This window comes from Sceloporus occidentalis, unplaced genomic scaffold (genome assembly GCF_023333645.1).
Source record: "Sceloporus occidentalis isolate IW3139 unplaced genomic scaffold, rSceOcc1.0.p SCAF_1, whole genome shotgun sequence".
Taxonomy (NCBI): Eukaryota; Metazoa; Chordata; class Lepidosauria; order Squamata; family Phrynosomatidae; genus Sceloporus; species Sceloporus occidentalis.
Genome location: NW_028316981.1, coordinates 80,565,692 through 80,582,640, shown reverse-complemented (window position 1 = coordinate 80,582,640; position 16,949 = coordinate 80,565,692). Strand labels below are relative to the sequence as shown.

The following is a 16,949-nucleotide window of genomic DNA, read 5'->3' as shown; positions in this document are numbered from 1 at the left end:
GTCTGCTCTTACGGCGGACCTTTTTGGAACTGAGAAAGGGTGGGAAGACCTCCTGCCTATATAGAGGGTGAGCGGAACTACCACCAAAAAGTCTTCCCTAGCAATTCCAGTAGGATCCGAAAATGCTGCGCAGGCGCAGAATAACCCATTTGTGTGGATTCACAGATGACCATTCGAAGAACTATAGTTACAGGTAAGCAACCTGTCCTTCCCTTTGCGTTCCTCTTATGCTGAGAAATTGTGACTTGGCCAAGGTCACCTAGGGGGATTTCTTGACTAAACGGGATACAAACCCTCTTCTCCAGAGTCATGCTGGCTCTCTGCAGTCCTATACTGGAAATCATATTCCCCTGGCTTCATTGGGCATTGGCCAAATACTTTCCAGTCTATGTTCGCATCTCAAAGAGCTAGGGATTTTCCTTTTAGAGAAATGGAAAGTGAATTCCAGCTCCAATGGTGCACCCTATTTGTGCCTTGAATTCTGCAAATTTGCAGTACATACACAGGATTGCTGCTGAATTAATGCAGTTAGATTGTTTGTGTAATCCTCAACAGAGATACACCTGGGTAGAAGAGGCTCTCTTTGGTGACCTGCAATGAGGGCTCTGATGAGCCCTGGGTCCTCAGATGAGGTCAAATGTAGTGCTAACAATGGTGGACATGCTTGAAAAACAGAAGGCCTTCCTTCTTATGAGTTCATGCTGCTTACCTGATTATACATGTCACTTGCAAGTTACCCTTATTCCACCCATACAAGACCATGTTTACCATATCACAGCCAACCACTCTTCCTGGTATTATGTTGAAGCTTACTTTCTGTTTTCTCAGTCAGTATTCTTCTTTTGCCATCACTGCACTTATCATAACAATTCACATTGGCACATTCCTTTGTCCATTTGAGCCTTTTGCCCCTTTGTGCACTGTTGACTTGTTATGCTACCTCTCTACCTCTGTGCTCCCCATACTGATTGGGCTGATCTCCCCTCCCCTCCTTTTTCCATTCTCTTAGGATGTGCTGCATTTGGGTGAACCAGCTTCCTCCGAACTCTACCACTGTCAGCTGGAGCCCCAGGCTTGCTTCATCTTCACTGAGCAGCTGGGCCGCTTTGCACTGGTGGGGGAATCCCTGAGCATGGCTGCATCAAAACGCCTCAAACTGGTTCTGTTTGCACCCACAACATGTACTAGACTGGAATATGATGTCCGTGTGTACTGCCTCAGTGACACCCGGGATGCACTCAAGGTACTACCCCTGAAAATGGCCATGCTTCTCTGGAAATAATGTATGTGCAAACCACTGATCTTTTTTCACAACTATTCTAGAGTATTACATAAATCTCTAGTTTCAGTTAACCATTATTTGTTCAAAAATATCCCAACAGGTATGTGGCATTGACCATGGACCCAATATACAGGTTAAGTTTCCCTTATCCAAAATACTTGCGACCAGAAGTGTTTTAGATTTTGGACTTTTAAAAAGATTTTGGAATATTTGCATATGGCCATCTGTCGGGGGTGCTTTGTGAGTTCCTGCATGGTACTGGATTGGACTAGATGGCCCTTGTGGTCTCTTCCAACACTATGATTCTATAATTCTAATTCTATATCTTGGAGATGGGACCCAAGTCTAAACTCATTTACAAAAATATACACCTTATACACATAGACTGAAGGCAATTTTATACATAATATTTTTAATAATTTTGCGCATGAAACAAAGTTTGTGTACACTGAACCATCAGAAAGCAAAGATGTTGCTATCTCAGTCACCCAAGAAAAAAGTTTTGGATTATTTTGGATTTTGGAATTCTGGATGAGGGAGACTCAACCTTTACTGCTTCTTGTAAGGACCACTTCACTACAGCTGCAGGCTGTCTAACCTCATCTTACCTAGGTGTCATGTTTTCCCCACAACACCAGTATCTTTTCTCCATTAAGGGCTGTTACAGACTGGCACTAAAAGTCACCTTGCAGGCAATGTGGCGGCATGGCATACACATGCCCTGATGCCACCCAGAAGCTACTTGCCTGCCCACATGTGGGCTGGCTTCACGGTGCAGCATTTAGATGCTACACGCTGCCCAAGTGCTGCAAAACCACAACATCGGCAGAAAAAGCGTTCTTTTGCTGGCTCAAAAAGGAGCAGCATTTTGCCGCCTCTATTTGAGCCAGCAAGTAGCCGGATCAGGGCTGCAGCCTGCGGTTACCACAGCCCCAATCTGGTGTTCAAAGGGGGGGCGTGAAGCCGCCCCTTCAGAGCTATCTGTTTGGGCTCTATGTTAGCATTGTCCATCCAGGGATTTTGCCATAGCAACAAAGACCAGCTCCAAAATCCAGACTACAACTCAGCAACAGTTGGGGTCAGAAATAGGGATTGGCTGCTGGAAAGAGAGCATTGTTGGTCCTTAAAACTCAGCTTTTCTTTCCTTGCTCCTCCTTTATGTTCATTGCAACACAGGAAGTGGTACAAGTAGAGAAGCAGATGGGAGGACAGCTGATTGGTGCACCACGGATTCTGCACTTCAAGGACAGTTACCACAACCTGCGCCTCTCCATTCATGATGTGCCCAGCTCACTGTGGAAGAGCAAGCTCCTTGTCAGCTATCAGGTGATTGTGGCCCCTAGATCTGGGAATGTCGTCATCCAGATAAAGAAGGGGCAGTGTGTTCACTCTTTGCCTGTAAGAGTTGGAGTTGGGGTTTCTGTTAACAGTCTAGGTCTTCTACATTTCCTCCTCTGTTAGCTAATATTCTCTGTCTCAGACCCTAGAATTCCCATACTAGGTTTCTCAAGCTAAGTAATTCATGTAGAGTCAAATTCTTCTTTGGAGGCAAGGAGCAGATTTCTGTCTACCACTTGTATATGGTCTCATTGCTGACTCAACTGGCATCTGCTCCCACGTTCAGCTTTGTCATGATGCACAAGCCTCCTGCTTTATCATCTTTAGATAAATAACACATTCTAACCCGAGTGTGTCCATTCTGTCCTCACAGGAGATTCCTTTCTATCACCTTTGGAGTGGGCTGCAACCATATTTGCACTGCACCTTCACATTGGAACGACTCAGCACTAGCACTTGCCAGCTGGCTTGCAAAATCTGGATCTGGCAAGTGGAGGGCGATGGGCAGAGCTTCAATATTGACTTCAACATTGCCAAGGTGATAACAAGGGCACAGTGAAAAGAGGGTTCACAAAATGGTTTGTGTTGTACCCTTTGTCCTGGAAGGGATTTCCTGTGCTATGTGGAACTGGCCATGAAAGACCCTGTTAAACATAGCACCATGGAGACTGGCAAGGCAGCATTAAGTTATTTGGCTGGGTGCACATCTCTGTCTCTACTTTGGAACAGATTGCAAGTATTTTATGTGAAGATATATTATGGATATTGCTGCAGGGCTTGGAAAAGTTATTTAATTTGACTACAGTAATCATAATCCCCCAATTGATGACTCAGGAATTCTGGAAGTTGTACTATTTTTAGGCTCTGGATCCTGGGCACTGTCTCCTAGAGTTCCTGTTGAACAGCCCCAAGAGCAAATGTTCAAGGCAAGACTATGGGCTGGAACAGACAGGTTGGAAAAGCCAGCTGCTGGGCAGCTTGGGGATGTGGTCTTTTGACAACGCATGCCCCCAAGATGCCCAACCAACCAGATAAGGGCAGCTTCAAGTTACTCCGGGGGCATGACATTTTGACAACGCACGTACCTGGCATGAAAGCCACTTGGAGATTGTGCCGGGGCCGCATGAGGCAGCCCTTTACCAGCCCAAATTGGAACAGAACTTTTCCACTATTTGGGCTGGCAGCAGAGGACTCCTTCAGGACAGTGACATGTTTGCCGCAGTAGAGGCAGCTTCAAGCTGCCCCTTCATTGCCATCTGTTTCAGACCTGTGTCAGGGTGGCTTTCCCTTTTATATAACATTTCTCTTAAGTTCTTCTACTTGCTTGCTTTTCTGCCTAACAACATATAGCCAGAATTGTATGTAGGCTGCAGTTATGTGTGTGCTCAGAAAAAAACACAACATGAGCTGCTGAAGGGGTTTTTCAGATTGGTCTAAAGAAGTATAAATTCTCACAGTATAGCTCCTTGGATTTTGCCAGTTGTCATCATCTGCACATCCATTCTTTCAATTTTTTTTCAGGAGCTACTGTATTTGTAACAATTTCTAGGGGTTTTCCAAAGGTGCTTTTTCTTCAAAGGTGATAACTTGTTCAGTTGGTCCTCCGGTATGAAATTTCTCATCTCTGAACATAAAAAATTTAGAATTATAGTGGTAAACTTGACATTTAAAATAAAATGTTGTAGCTGATGCTAAGAATGGCCAGAAAATAGTCCAGGAAAACAGAAACATATTATCATGGAGTTGGAAGAGACCCCAAAGGCCATCCAGTCCAACTCCCTGCTATGCAGGAATGCACATTCAAAGCTTTCTTGACAGATGGCCTTCCAGCCTCTGTTTAAAAACCTCCAAAAGGAGGAGACTCCACCACTCTCCAAGAGAGTGTGTTCCAGTGTCAAACAGATTTTTAACTTCAGGAAGTTCTTCCTAACGTTTAGGTGGAATCTCTTTTCTCGTAGTTTGAATCCATTGCTCCATGCCCTAGTCTCTTGAGCAGCAGAAAACAAGCTTGCTCCATCCTCAACATCATTTGGATATTTGTAAAAAAAAAAAACACAAGCAAACCAGGAACTTCAGCAACATATGCTGCAACTTCCAGGAATGTTTGCCCTGTGTAGAGACGCCCCAAGACACATTGTTGCTGGCTTCAAAAATCCTGCTTTGCCAACTAGAAAGTGTGTCAAGCCTGCATATCCCCCATTCATTCTTTTGTGTGCCATAAATGAAGGACTCTTGGCTTAGTTGATTTACAAACCAAGATAATAAGCAAGAGTTTGATCCTGAACTATGTTTGTTCTTTGTTTCATAAGTCATGGATTATGTTACTTTGTCTTCAGATTCCCCTTTGCTCTTTATTATCAAGCAAGCAGGGGAGATGGGGGACTAGCTGTGGTGATCTTTCAGTGTTTGTCCTTTTCCCTAGCCTGTCTAGTCAGATAAGGGCATATCTGGGAGAAAATCACATTGGGGCAGGGTGGAGTGGAGTCATCACTTAAAAATAATATGCTTCAAAGCTCTGTTTTTTAAAATTCCAATAAAAGTTAATAGCAGAAAGCAACCTCATTAGAAGAGACATGTTTGTTCTAGTGTCTTCTCCCACCCAGAGCTGTCACTATGAAGCTGTTACTTGCCCAGTAGATCCTAATAGTTTCTCTCCTCTTGCCAGGATGCTCGGTTCTCGGATTGGCTGCCCCCAGACAATGAGGCTGGCTCCCCTGCCCTGGTGGGCCCCAGTGCCTTCAAGATCCCTTTCCTCATCCGCCAGAAGATCATAAGCAGCTTGGATGCACCAGGGACTCGAGGGGCTGACTGGAGAGCATTAGCTCAGAAGTTGCACCTTGACAGGTAAAAAGGGACTCTATATAAAACTGTGCCTGGAGAATCAAAAATCTGAGCTAGTACTGCCTATAGAATGGATGGATCCTGCAGAAATCCTTGAATAGGTGGGAAGTGGGATGATGGAGCAAATGGGGTACAAGGTTTTGCCTGGAGGGGCAAAAAGCACAGATGTGCTCTATTTCTTCCAGGACAATGGAGGGCATGGAACTAGTACTGGGGATATTGATCTACATTATGATTGCTTCCCTTCTTTCCACAGCCATCTCAACTTCTTTGCTTCGAAACCCAGCCCAACAGCTATGATCTTGAACTTATGGGAGGCACGTCACTTCCCCAATGGGAACCTCAACCAGCTGGCTGCTGCTGTGGCCGAAGTGGGCAAGCAGGACAGCTCCCTCTTTATGGTTTCAGAGGCTGAGTGTTAAGGCACTCAGAGGGGCAGCACAGGCTTTCACTGGGGGATGACAGGAGGCAACTCCATTTGAAGATGACAATGCTTTCAACACTCATCCTGCTTTGAATAGGCTTGTGTTCCCCATCTGAGGCATACTGGCCTCATGCCCTCTATTCCTTGTGCCAAATACAGCCAGAAAGAAAGCACATTGGTCTTAGTCTCCAGTAGCCATGGAAGCAGCTACTACATGCCTGCCCTCCCAGCACTAAGGAAGCTCGGGGACTGGCTGGAGAAGGCCTGTCCTTTCTACTGGCACTGGCAATAGATTCTGGTAAAGTGTCTGGCTTGCTCATGCATCCAGCGCCCTCTTTTACCTCCTCATGGGGACACGAGGGCAGGGAGATGGCAAGCAGAGTGCTCATTGTCAGTGGCCCGGACAAACAGGTAAGCTTTGATCTTGGAGCTGAGATGTCTGTGTCCCTCTCACTGCAGTCCCATGCAGGAAGTCCCATGCTGTGGTAAAGTAGAAAGTGAGGGGGGAAAGCTCAGGGTCATTCCAGAGCCATCTCTGTATAGTGGGGTTTTGTTTCTTTTGTTTTTTCTAGCCCAAGAGAGACCCAAGGCCCAGGCCTATGGGACAGCCCAGGTGTGGGTGGCTTGCAGACACTGGGCACCCTAGGAGACAAGAGAGCGACATGCAATGTAGGCAGAGGGCAGCCCAGGGCTAAGGGCCAGGCTGTCCTGAATGACTGGATCTGTGCCTCCTTAGTCTTTGCCCAGTGTATATGCAAAGGGAATTGTGCGTGTGCGTGGCAGTCCAATCCGTGCAGTGAACATGTGCTGGACCAGGAGGGTCCGTGCCGTATTGTGTAAAGATCGTTTTTTATTCTGTATTCAAGTGCATTCAAGTATTTACACTTGGCCTTATGTACATATAAGCATCCCGCACAATGTTTTGGCGGGCACGAATGTAAATAAATTATATATATATATTGCTACATGGGCTTCTTTTGTCTGTGCTCACATTGAACAGATGGAAGGACCATTATATCTGAAGAGAGGCAGATAGAGACAGATAAAGAGCTCTCCAGAAAGCCCTGTAAGTGAAGACAAGTCCAGGGTTGTGAAGTTGCCCCCATTTTAACCCCCTGTGTCAGAGTTAATTTTGGGCCTACCTCTTGGCCTACCTCTTTGGCAAAAAGGATAGCTTGAGAGTCAAGAGGTGGTGGCAAGAATTTGCTTTATTTTCCTACCCCATCTCCTTGGTTGCTTGTGAGTGTGTGAAAGATCTCAAGAGAAAAGAGTTGTAAAGACAAAACACCACAACAACTGCAATTTGCTTTTTCTGCAACTTTGCCACAACTGCCTCAAAGAATGGTGAAATTCCATGCTGCTGATCAGTCAAGATGTGGCAGAAAATGCTCACGTGTCCTGCTTATTGAGAGGCCTTTATACAAGCCAAGCGGACATGACTCTTATTTATGGCAGGCCACAGCAGCAATCAGGGCAGCTCCCTTCCCAGAGCCATCCTCTGACAACAAAAATTTGACAGTACAGTTTGGAGCCAGTAGTGCCACGGTGTCTTGAAGCTTCTTTGCAAAGCTGAGAACAGGAAGAGAAAATGTTTATGAGTTGCAGAAGTCAGTGTTCATCCTACAATCAATCCCTCCATTACCAGCAACACAGCATTTCTGAGCCAGAACAGACTGGCCAAAAGAAGCAGCTTCCAGACACTTTTGGGGGCATGCTGTTTACATGACACACCTCCCCAAAGCAGCCCGAAGTCGCTTCGATGCCACGCTCTGGTCCTTTGTACCGAAGCAAAAGGGAGCTTGAATAATCCGGCACCAGGTGGCATGGGTTGGGGCCAGCTGTGGCAGCCCACTTTGAGAGTGGGCCATGCGGTTGCCACAGTCCCAGCCCGCCTCCAACCATCTGCTCTGGGTCTCTGCTGCATGCCACCTGGAAATGCAGGATCTTCAGTTGTTCATCTTTCTCCCCCCCAAAAAAACTGGGGCAACATCTCTCTTGATGATCTAAGCTTATACCTCAAAATCCCAGATACCCCCAAAGAAAGCACATGCTTTCCATGGATTATGCAGCAATTTAGCAATTGCCACCCTTTGCCACCCACAGTTCTTCCAAGTACTATAGTCCTCTTGTATGGAACAGTGCTAGCAAAATTTCTCTCCATGCTTAAAGACAACTGTCATCACCTCTGCCCTTCCTGCTCATGTTATCCAGTAGAAAACCAAGGTTTCTATTTCTTTTTGTGCAGTGTGTTAGGTTAAAACCTCACTTGCCCCACAATCATGCGAAATCAACTCACTAATGATGCATCTTATAGAGCGTCCCATCCACACCAACGGTCACCTCCAGCTTTGTCATGCGCTTATTCTCTCGGATCTTTTCCACAACAGCAGCCACTCCAGCTGCACACATCTTAGCAGCACGTGAAGAGATGGTATGGCACACTTCTTTCACCACCAGGGCATCCTCAGCAGACACAGACAACCCGAGGTCTTCCAGGACACTACACACATGTTGGTGGCCTTGGCTGCTGCTTTCAAAACATCAGAATCAGTGATGGAGTCTTGGACCTTCTGGGGCCTTATTGTATGTGGAAATATAGGGGCTCTAGAACAGATTCTAGGCAAAAGAACTATCTCCCTCTTAGAATACACTTATTCTGAAAGAAGTCATTGTTCCCCAGTAGGTCTGTGTGAGCAGTTGTGACTAGTAACAAATTTGTACATTCCAAGCTCAACTGCTAGCACTATGTTCAAATAAATAAATAAATAACCTCAAATTCTCCATTATAAGCCACACATTTAGCACTCAGAATAAACTACTGAAGTCCGTACAATGTATGTAAATTTTCCTGTTTTCCATAAACTTGCCTAGTTTGCTTGTTTGCCAAATTTAGAATCTGGGACAAGGAATAGCTGTTTAGGAAAAGAAGGAGGAGATGTCAGTTTAGACAAGAGGTAGGTAATGAAAGGAGGAGAGCAAGTAGGGCAGAGACATACTGCTGTAGTTTGAACTACATCTTTTGCAAAAAAACAACAACCCAACAACAACACCAAATGAACATTCTCAGGAATGTGTCATCTACTCCAAAATTTAAAATCTGCATGGAATGGCAGGATTCCTGGTATAAACTAAACAGATCCACACTTACTCCTCAACACTTGTCAAGAATTTGGTGGGAAAGATGTCTTTGCTCTTTAGTATAAAGGACTCTCGACCCTTAAAGAGGATCTTGCGAGAAGCTAGTTCCAGGAGAATGTGGCGTACGATCTCACCCAAGTACATGCCACTGATGAGCTTCTCATACCTGGAAGAGAGATAAGATTAGTGTCCAGAGGAAGATGCTGCTGGCAGACATCACCTCACAGCTCAGTCCAACTATACTCAGTTTCCTTGGCTTACCTCTGCTGGCCAGCATTGATGGACTGTGCATCCACTTTTTTGTCAAAAGGTGTCATGTAGTTTTCAAGACAACCATCATCTCCAAAGGCCCCCCATTCCATGTTGATACACATCCTGCCCTCGTCACCCTCCACAGTGCCTATGTTCTTCATCTCCTCCATGTAGCAAGCATTGCTACCCGTTCCTGTGACAGAATATGGGGAAGAAATGAATCACTACACCAGATGGACCTTCACATTTTTTCCCAGCAAAGGAATTCTCAGGGTCAAGGCTAAAGAATGAATCTTCAGCCCTTGCATTTCAGCTACTTGTCAGGAAGCAGTGCCCTGGAGCCTCTGGTCATAAGTCCTTAAAGGCATACAGAGGTGTCTAATTTTGGGAAGCCACCCCCACCCCAGATTTGAAGAAGGTATCACATATCTAATCTTGCTGTCCATCAAAAGTCATTCCTACCCTCCTATTCCTAGCTAGGAATGTGATGGAGGGCAGAATATAATTTCCTAAAGTAAATACCCCTATCCTTACCAACAATAAGGCCAACCTCGCACTTGGGGTCCCCGTAGGCGCATGCCATCATGGTTCCCACAGTGTCATTCACTATGGCAACCACATCTATATCAACATTCTGGGGGGGGAAAAGAGGGAGGGAGAGACAGACAGAGAGAGCAGCAAGATGTGTTACCAAGCAACATGATTTCCTATCACCACAGTAACCAGAAAAGACCCATAGGCCCTGCCGCTTGGGAAATAGGCCCCCTCTGCCTCCCCTGTGTATATCCCTGGGGCCATCAGCCTGAAGGGAGCTCTCAAGCTCTGTCACTGCTATCCAAGCTAGTTTGGTGAAAGGGCACAATGGCTGCTGGAATGTCTTCAACCCTCTTGCTGGGATATGTAGTGACCCATCAGGCTAGACAACAGGTGTGTGTGTGGAGGGGGGGGGACTTCTTTCAAGAACATAAAGCATAGCAATGCTTTAACACCAGTACAGCAACAAAAATGTAAAAAACTAAAAACTCACTTCTCAAGACTGTTTAATATACAAGAGCTTTCACCTCAATGTCATCTCCAGTTCCAAGCCTGCTTTTTTGCCTGATCCTTAAGCCCAAGTGCATGAATTGTCTTAGATATATGCTTCTCTTTCCAGATCTTACAAGAAATCTATGCCCAACTTCCCTCAAGCCTGCCATACCTCAATACACACTCTCCCCTTGCCCTCTCTCACACATAGACATATAACATACATGAAATAATTTCCTCATGGAAAGCACCTTTGGAAACAGGCAATTTTAAGCAGACACCACATGGGGGGAGAGAAGCTTAACCAGTTCCTTTACTGACGCTTCTGTGCTCACTTGATGATACCATTTAGAGCAGAGAAATGGCAAGCAGGAAAATAGTTACACACCCATTCCCTGGGTCCAAATCACCTCCTCCTGGGACCACATTACCCTATGAAAAGCAGGTATGTGGTTATAGTCATGTGAATATGGTATAATAAGTAGTCAGTCCCTAACAGTGGCTGGGATGTAGCCTTTCATTTTGATAATGAAATCAAGCCAAAGCTCTGCCAAATATATATATCTTTACCCAAGGCCCTAGACATACCGGTCTACGCTGCATTGCCACCTTCAGCAAGTTCACAACATCTTCTCCCACACACCCACTGGCACTGAATCCCTTTGTCCATCTCAGCAAGATGCCCTGTGAAACCAAGAAGAGAAAAAAAATGTATAGCTAGATTGCCTTACCTGACCTTTCCACCACAACGTCTATTCCTATGCACTACTTTATGCCATTTTGATGCTATCCTTGGACTCTGCTCCAACTACAGTGCACTGAGGAAAAGGAAGAAGATGGCCTGCAGGCAGTGCTGGGAGCACACCTCTAGGAAAGCGGTGGCATGAGCAAGTGTACTTGTTGCTGTATAGAAAGGGCATCAACATTCTGCAGACCCTGTCTTTTCTGAGCTTTTATCAGGTAATATTCATTCATTTTACAGCCCATCTTTCTTGCAGCTTTAAGGACTAGAAACTTGCCAATATTAAATTCAGCAATTTGTCTGTGCTTGTACAGAACTGTAGCATCTACTACACTCAAGTACTAAATGGAAATACCAAGCAGAACTATAGCCAAATGCCCCAATCACTTTTTTGTCAAAAGTGGCATTCTCAACTGATCATTAGACTGCATAGTTTAGAGGGGTATGTTAGTCAGTTTTGTGGATATTTGTTTCATATTATCTGTAAACATTATAAAAGCAATGCTGTTCTCATCTGGTTGGAAGAGTTGCCTCTTTCCATCTTGAGGGCCACAATATAATTCAGTCTCCTTTCTCTCAAACGCCATTACTGATAAATATATATATATATATATTTCACCATCTGAGTGCCAAGATGTTGCTCTGTACCTTGTCCAGGCTGACTTGATGGCAGGGAAAGGAAAAAGTAAAACCTAGTGGCAGCGCTTGTCCCAAGATGGGGTGCTTGCTGTGGAAATCCACCATACAGTTAACAATGAGGTCAAAGAGCTGCAGGAATAAATGAGGCATGAATCGCATGTGAGACAGAAACAAAGATGGATAGAAGACAGCTCAGCTAGCAAAGGAACTGGCCCCAATGGAACATCCTTCCCCACAGACACCAGTGTCCCAGTTGTAAGGGTCAAGCTAGACCTAACATTTTTAGCAAAAGTGCTCCCCCATGCGGGGAAAGACATATGCTTCTCATAGCATGTGATTTTCCTCTCTATTACCTCTCTTACATTGAACATACTTTGCTTTATGACTAGTCATTAGGATATAAGCATAGGCTTAATTGGCAAATTTGATCACTGAGCCACATTTTTTGGAGAGTTCCCATTGTGAGAGAGGAAATGGTTTAGTAATAGGGAACAGAAATTCTTCTGAATGTCTAGTTTGGCTCTATAGTCTATAATAGTTGCACATTCATTGCAATCTTGTCATCCACACATAAACACCTACCTCTTCTGCATTGCTCTGTGCTACGTTTGGTGGAACAGTGTAAATCTCACTGGTCATGCGCACACCACCTTCCTCTTTGCTTCGCACTTGCACCAGCAGAACTCGGAAATTGGTTCCACCCAGATCTAATGCCAGGAAGTCACCCCTCTCTGCAAAAAGTAGAACTTGGGTAAAAGAGGCAACTCCACACAAAGCCAGTGCCAGCATCAATTGCTGAAAGTTGGACTTCCTTTGCCCTTGTCTCCAGGGCTCAGCATCATGCCAATCATTCTTGGTAATAAGAAAAAGAATGAGAGGACACATGCAATTTATCATCTGGCATAATGTTGTTCAACTGATGTGTTGGGACTTACTACTGGGTTCATAGACTCATAGAGGTAGAAGGCATACCAAGGGCCATCTAGTCCATCCCCTTGCCAAGGAAGAATTAAACAACAAAAGTACAACTAAACCATTCCTGAGAGATGTTTAAAAACCTCTAAAGGAGGAGATTTGGTTACCTTCTGAGGTAGTCCACTCCAGGTCTATAGTCAGGCCTGTGATGGATCGCAACAGCAGTACTACCACCATACAAATATAACTCAAGTTAAGAAGGAACCCCCACATAAATGTTTGGGCTGCAGAGAGGTCCCTGGAAAGGATGAAGCCTGGTCTTTAAGCAACACTGGAAGATTTGTGTTGTTTATATGGTTCTCTTTTCAGTGAGAGGAATATAGACAGCTGCAGTAGTTCCAGACCCAAGGGGGGGAAAATCTGACTCAGGCTTTCTGTCCATCCAGCACAGCTTTCTTGAGACAATTAGATCCACCCAAACAGTTCAGAGCTCATGCTATCCTACATGCAGGGCTGCTCCCACTATGTTGCATCCTGCCCTCACCTGTGCCATCTGGCAAATGGCGCACATAAGTAGGCAGCATGCGGACAGTGGCTGTGCTGTGTGTCTCCTTCGACAGGCCCTTCTCCATCTCCTGTCTCATCAAGTTCCGTAGTTTTTCAAGTTCTACCACAGAAAGCTGGAAAGGCGCCAGGATCTGGGCCACCCCCTCCTGCTGGTTTCTAAGTCGCACTGCTACAGCAGCCATTAAGGCAGCCCCATAGCCACTGCCACCCTCTGATGGGACAAATTGGATGGTACATTCAGGGGCCAGTGATTTCAATGTCCGCTGCATGATTTCAGCATACCTGGAAGGGAAAATAGTGTAAGAGAAGGAGAATTACTAGAAGTAACCTATGCAGTTTATCAGTTCTTCTTGGCCTGCCCCCCTTCCCCCATCCTTAGGATTGTGACAGCTCCAAAAAGTTTAGGAAGATTTCTTAGATTAATTAGTTTTGGGGCCTGTTTACAGTAACCAAACATTTAAACAACTCATTTACTGAGATCACAGCCTTTCAATTCTGATAATGTAAACTGACCCTTTAACTCCGAAGGCACCAGTGTCCCAGGCCCTGGTATCATGGGAAACAAGAATTTGAGGATATTCAGGTAGATGGGTCACTTTATGTCTGATTAATTGAATGTCTGATCGGTATATGCAGGCTACTGTACTAGAAAGCATGATGCATTAAAAGAAAGGAGTAGGGATGCAGCTACACTGTAGAAATAATGCAGTTTGACTCCACTTTAACTGCCATGGCTCTATTCTACAGAATCATGGGATTTATAGTTTTGGAAGGCATGAGCACTCTTTGGCAGAGAAGGCTAAAAACTTAGTAAAACTGCAACTCCTAAAATGGCACAGGATAGAGCTACAATCATTTGTCCAAGGGGTTGTGGGTGCTGTGAGTTTCTTGGTTTTAATCTGAATAAGTGCTCTTATTCCCCATACAGTTCCTTACTGTGTCTGACTCTTGTACAGTTCCCCATCCACAGCCAGAAAGGTCTTCAGTTCTGACTGCCCTTGAGCAGTCCGGATATGAGTAAGAACACCTGCCAGTCCAGCAGCACAGAGGTTGGCAGAACGGGTAAATACAGCTTGGCATATTTGCTGTACATGGAAACAGTCTTGGTTGCTTGCCACCAGTCCAAGGCGGAAAAGAAAGTTCTTGGCTCTGGCCAGGCCCACTTTTCCACTGTAATTAAAACAACACATGAATTAAGCGGCTGGACAAGAAGCATAAGCAAAGACTCTGCACTAGCTGTTCACTGGTTTCAGCAAAAGATTAAAATCTACTCTAAGTGGAAATCATTTTCCCTTTCACCCATAACAAAGTGATACAAGCAGATGTCAACAACTGATTTTCTAATGTACATATTATAAAAGTATTAGGAAACATCACAAGATATATAACAAAAAACCATACATGGACCATGGTCTCTTGTCCATGAGAAAGAACGAACAAAACCAAAATGTATAGATGAACAATACATTTATTGTGACTAATTTGTCAGGTTTTATTTACTAGCATGTTAACTCTCAAGGCAGGACTCACTTTTATTCCTTGCTTCCACTTTTATATGCTAAATGAAGTTGCACTATATTTCAGAACATCACAACTGGTGTTACACTGAATCAAATCATTGGTCCATCTAGCTCAGTATTGTCTGCTGCATGGACTGGTGTGTAGCCCAGCCCTGCTTAGAGATACTAGGTGCTGAATCTGGGATGCAATGCATGTGTACTATCACAATGCTGCAGTCTTTCCCAGCATGACTCTTACTTCCATAATATTTAAATATACATTTTGTACATTAAGAAAAAATAAAATTATAAATAATTAAAACATTAATACATTTAATTTAGTAACGAGGGAGGGGAAAGAAGTATGCAATCGTAGCCACTTAGGCCCATACCATGGAGAATATCTACAGTCATCCTCGGGAATGGATTCTATTTCTCAAACTCTACATTCCTGGATATTTAATATCTGTGTAGTTGTACAGAAAAGGGAGTTTCAGCACATGTAGCTTCTCTAAGCAACCTTCACCTGCTGAAATACTCTCTTGCAATTATTAAAAATACAAGAGCCTTGCCATATTTTGCATCAGAAACAACCTAACCTTATCCGTTATAAGCCTTTTTTGAAAGCAGTAGTTGTCTACATCTCGGAGAAGGTGTTCTCTCTCTCTTTGGAATTTTGGTAGTATTTCCTTTATTTGTTTGTTTATTGGCATGGCTTTATTGGAGCAGTCTGACCATATCCATGATTTATCCAATAGAAATCTTTCCAAACAATTCCCTAAATTCCCCTTTTCCCTTCATGTAATCTGCAATGTGTAAATCTCAGGTTTGACGTGTTACTCAACAGCTCCAAGTATTCCCAAGCCAATAATGTCTGAAAGCCAGCATCAAAAGTCAGGACATAAAGTCTTGGCCAGATAGAACTGTGCTTGTCTCCCCCTCACTTTCCATAGGACTCACCTTTCTCTTGCACACACCCTTGTAGTGGCCAGGAAAGAGAGGGGACTGCAAGAAAAGCAGTTGACTATGATCAAGTAGCCAGATGTACAATGACAAGGGTATTCCCCAGGGTCACCCAAGGGTCTTATGCCCTCCATGGGTTTGCTGTTGTGAAGCCAAGAATTTCTCAGGTGTTCTGGTGGCCTCTGTGACAGCAGTTGGTGACAGAGCAGGTGTAGCAGGTAGGGAAGTGGGGGCTGATTTTGCAGTTCCCTCCAACCTGCAGCCTTGGACAACTGCTTTAGTTCACTTCATGGAAGAGAGCTGGCCCTACTAAAACTTCTTTAGGTCTACAGACTGGGGAGGAGATTCGTGCCATAGCAGGAAGAAGGCAGGAGGTTGTATTTGCAAAGCTGTCTCCTGATAAGAAAACACTTTGATGGGAAACAGCATTACTCTTGCTCCTAGTTCTGTGGGTTAGTTCCCTAATTCTTCATGGAATACCATCAAATAGCATTCATTTCATACACAAGAGTGCTTTCAAAGTAGAAAAACATTTGACAATCATTTGTAAAATTCAGCCATGGAGAATTATATATTGCTTTCAAAGTTTTTTTCTCTCTACATGGAAAATACTTTTACTTAGAAAATGCACAGACACCTTTACGGAAGTATATGAAACAATTAACTATCTTTTTTTTGTGATGGGTTACATTGTTTTTTCAAGTATCTGGCTAATACATTTTAAAGAAAAGAATCAAATGGCAACCCTAGGGAAACCATACTGTTTATCTTTATCCATGTGAAAACTGATTCTTTATGCTTGTCTCTAATTTTTATTTTTAAAGCTACTTTTTTTCTTCAAAAAGGAGATGTCTTGCAGTGATGATTATCACTGGGACTGTTCATTAACTATGTCACACTTTTAACAAAAGAATTAACCCTATCACAATTCATCTCTCTAGCAAACATACATACACAATACCACACATAGGCATCCTACATCACATAGCTATAGAGATGTTTGTGTGTGTGTGGACAGAAAAAAGCCTGCTCAGATGGATGAGACAAGGAAAAAATGGAAACTGAGGACATCAGAAAGGTGAGACGAAATGCAGCAGAACCTGCAAAGATCAATTGGGAGGTTAGGCAAAAGAGGAGGAGGAGGAGGAGGAGGAGGAGGAGCAAAAGGAAAGCAAGGAAAGGCAATGAATACCAGAATATTAAATGGATATGTGCGATATTACATTTTAGCCATATTCCTTTTCATAACTGCTATTTTTTCCTTTCACTTGGTGAGGGAGAGATTTTATGAATGACACTAAATCCTCATTTCTTTTGATGCCT

General features: G+C 44.1%; 2 protein-coding genes across 8 annotated transcripts in view; one reads left to right on the top strand and one right to left on the bottom strand.

The window, feature by feature from the left end:
- UNC5A (unc-5 netrin receptor A) overlaps positions 1 to 6,850 on the top strand; it is a 149,057-nt gene extending 142,207 nt beyond the window's left edge. For both annotated transcript variants that reach the window (XM_089527309.1, XM_089527299.1), the window contains 5 exons: positions 1,010 to 1,243; positions 2,459 to 2,608; positions 2,994 to 3,158; positions 5,286 to 5,464; positions 5,718 to 6,850. In XM_089527309.1, coding sequence (XP_089383435.1) covers positions 1,010 to 1,243; positions 2,459 to 2,608; positions 2,994 to 3,158; positions 5,286 to 5,464; positions 5,718 to 5,883 — 894 coding nt within the window. In that variant the 3' untranslated portion in view covers positions 5,884 to 6,850. The remainder of the gene's footprint in view (positions 1 to 1,009; positions 1,244 to 2,458; positions 2,609 to 2,993; positions 3,159 to 5,285; positions 5,465 to 5,717) is intronic.
- A 247-nt stretch (positions 6,851 to 7,097) lies between these two features.
- The window catches only part of LOC149321707 (hexokinase-2-like), a 55,897-nt gene continuing 46,045 nt past the window's right edge, over positions 7,098 to 16,949 (bottom strand). For 5 of the 6 annotated variants that reach the window (XM_089527278.1, XM_089527270.1, XM_089527285.1 and 2 more), the window contains 10 exons: positions 14,101 to 14,334; positions 13,142 to 13,446; positions 12,265 to 12,413; positions 11,692 to 11,811; positions 10,890 to 10,985; positions 9,810 to 9,909; positions 9,285 to 9,468; positions 9,034 to 9,189; positions 8,182 to 8,412; positions 7,098 to 7,454 (listed from right to left, as the gene is read on the bottom strand). In XM_089527278.1, the coding sequence (XP_089383404.1) occupies positions 7,328 to 7,454; positions 8,182 to 8,412; positions 9,034 to 9,189; positions 9,285 to 9,468; positions 9,810 to 9,909; positions 10,890 to 10,985; positions 11,692 to 11,811; positions 12,265 to 12,413; positions 13,142 to 13,446; positions 14,101 to 14,334 (1,702 nt within the window). In that variant the 3' untranslated portion in view covers positions 7,098 to 7,327. The remainder of the gene's footprint in view (positions 7,455 to 8,181; positions 8,413 to 9,033; positions 9,190 to 9,284; positions 9,469 to 9,809; positions 9,910 to 10,889; positions 10,986 to 11,691; positions 11,812 to 12,264; positions 12,414 to 13,141; positions 13,447 to 14,100; positions 14,335 to 16,949) is intronic. The other variant, XM_089527258.1, reaches the window with a different exon arrangement.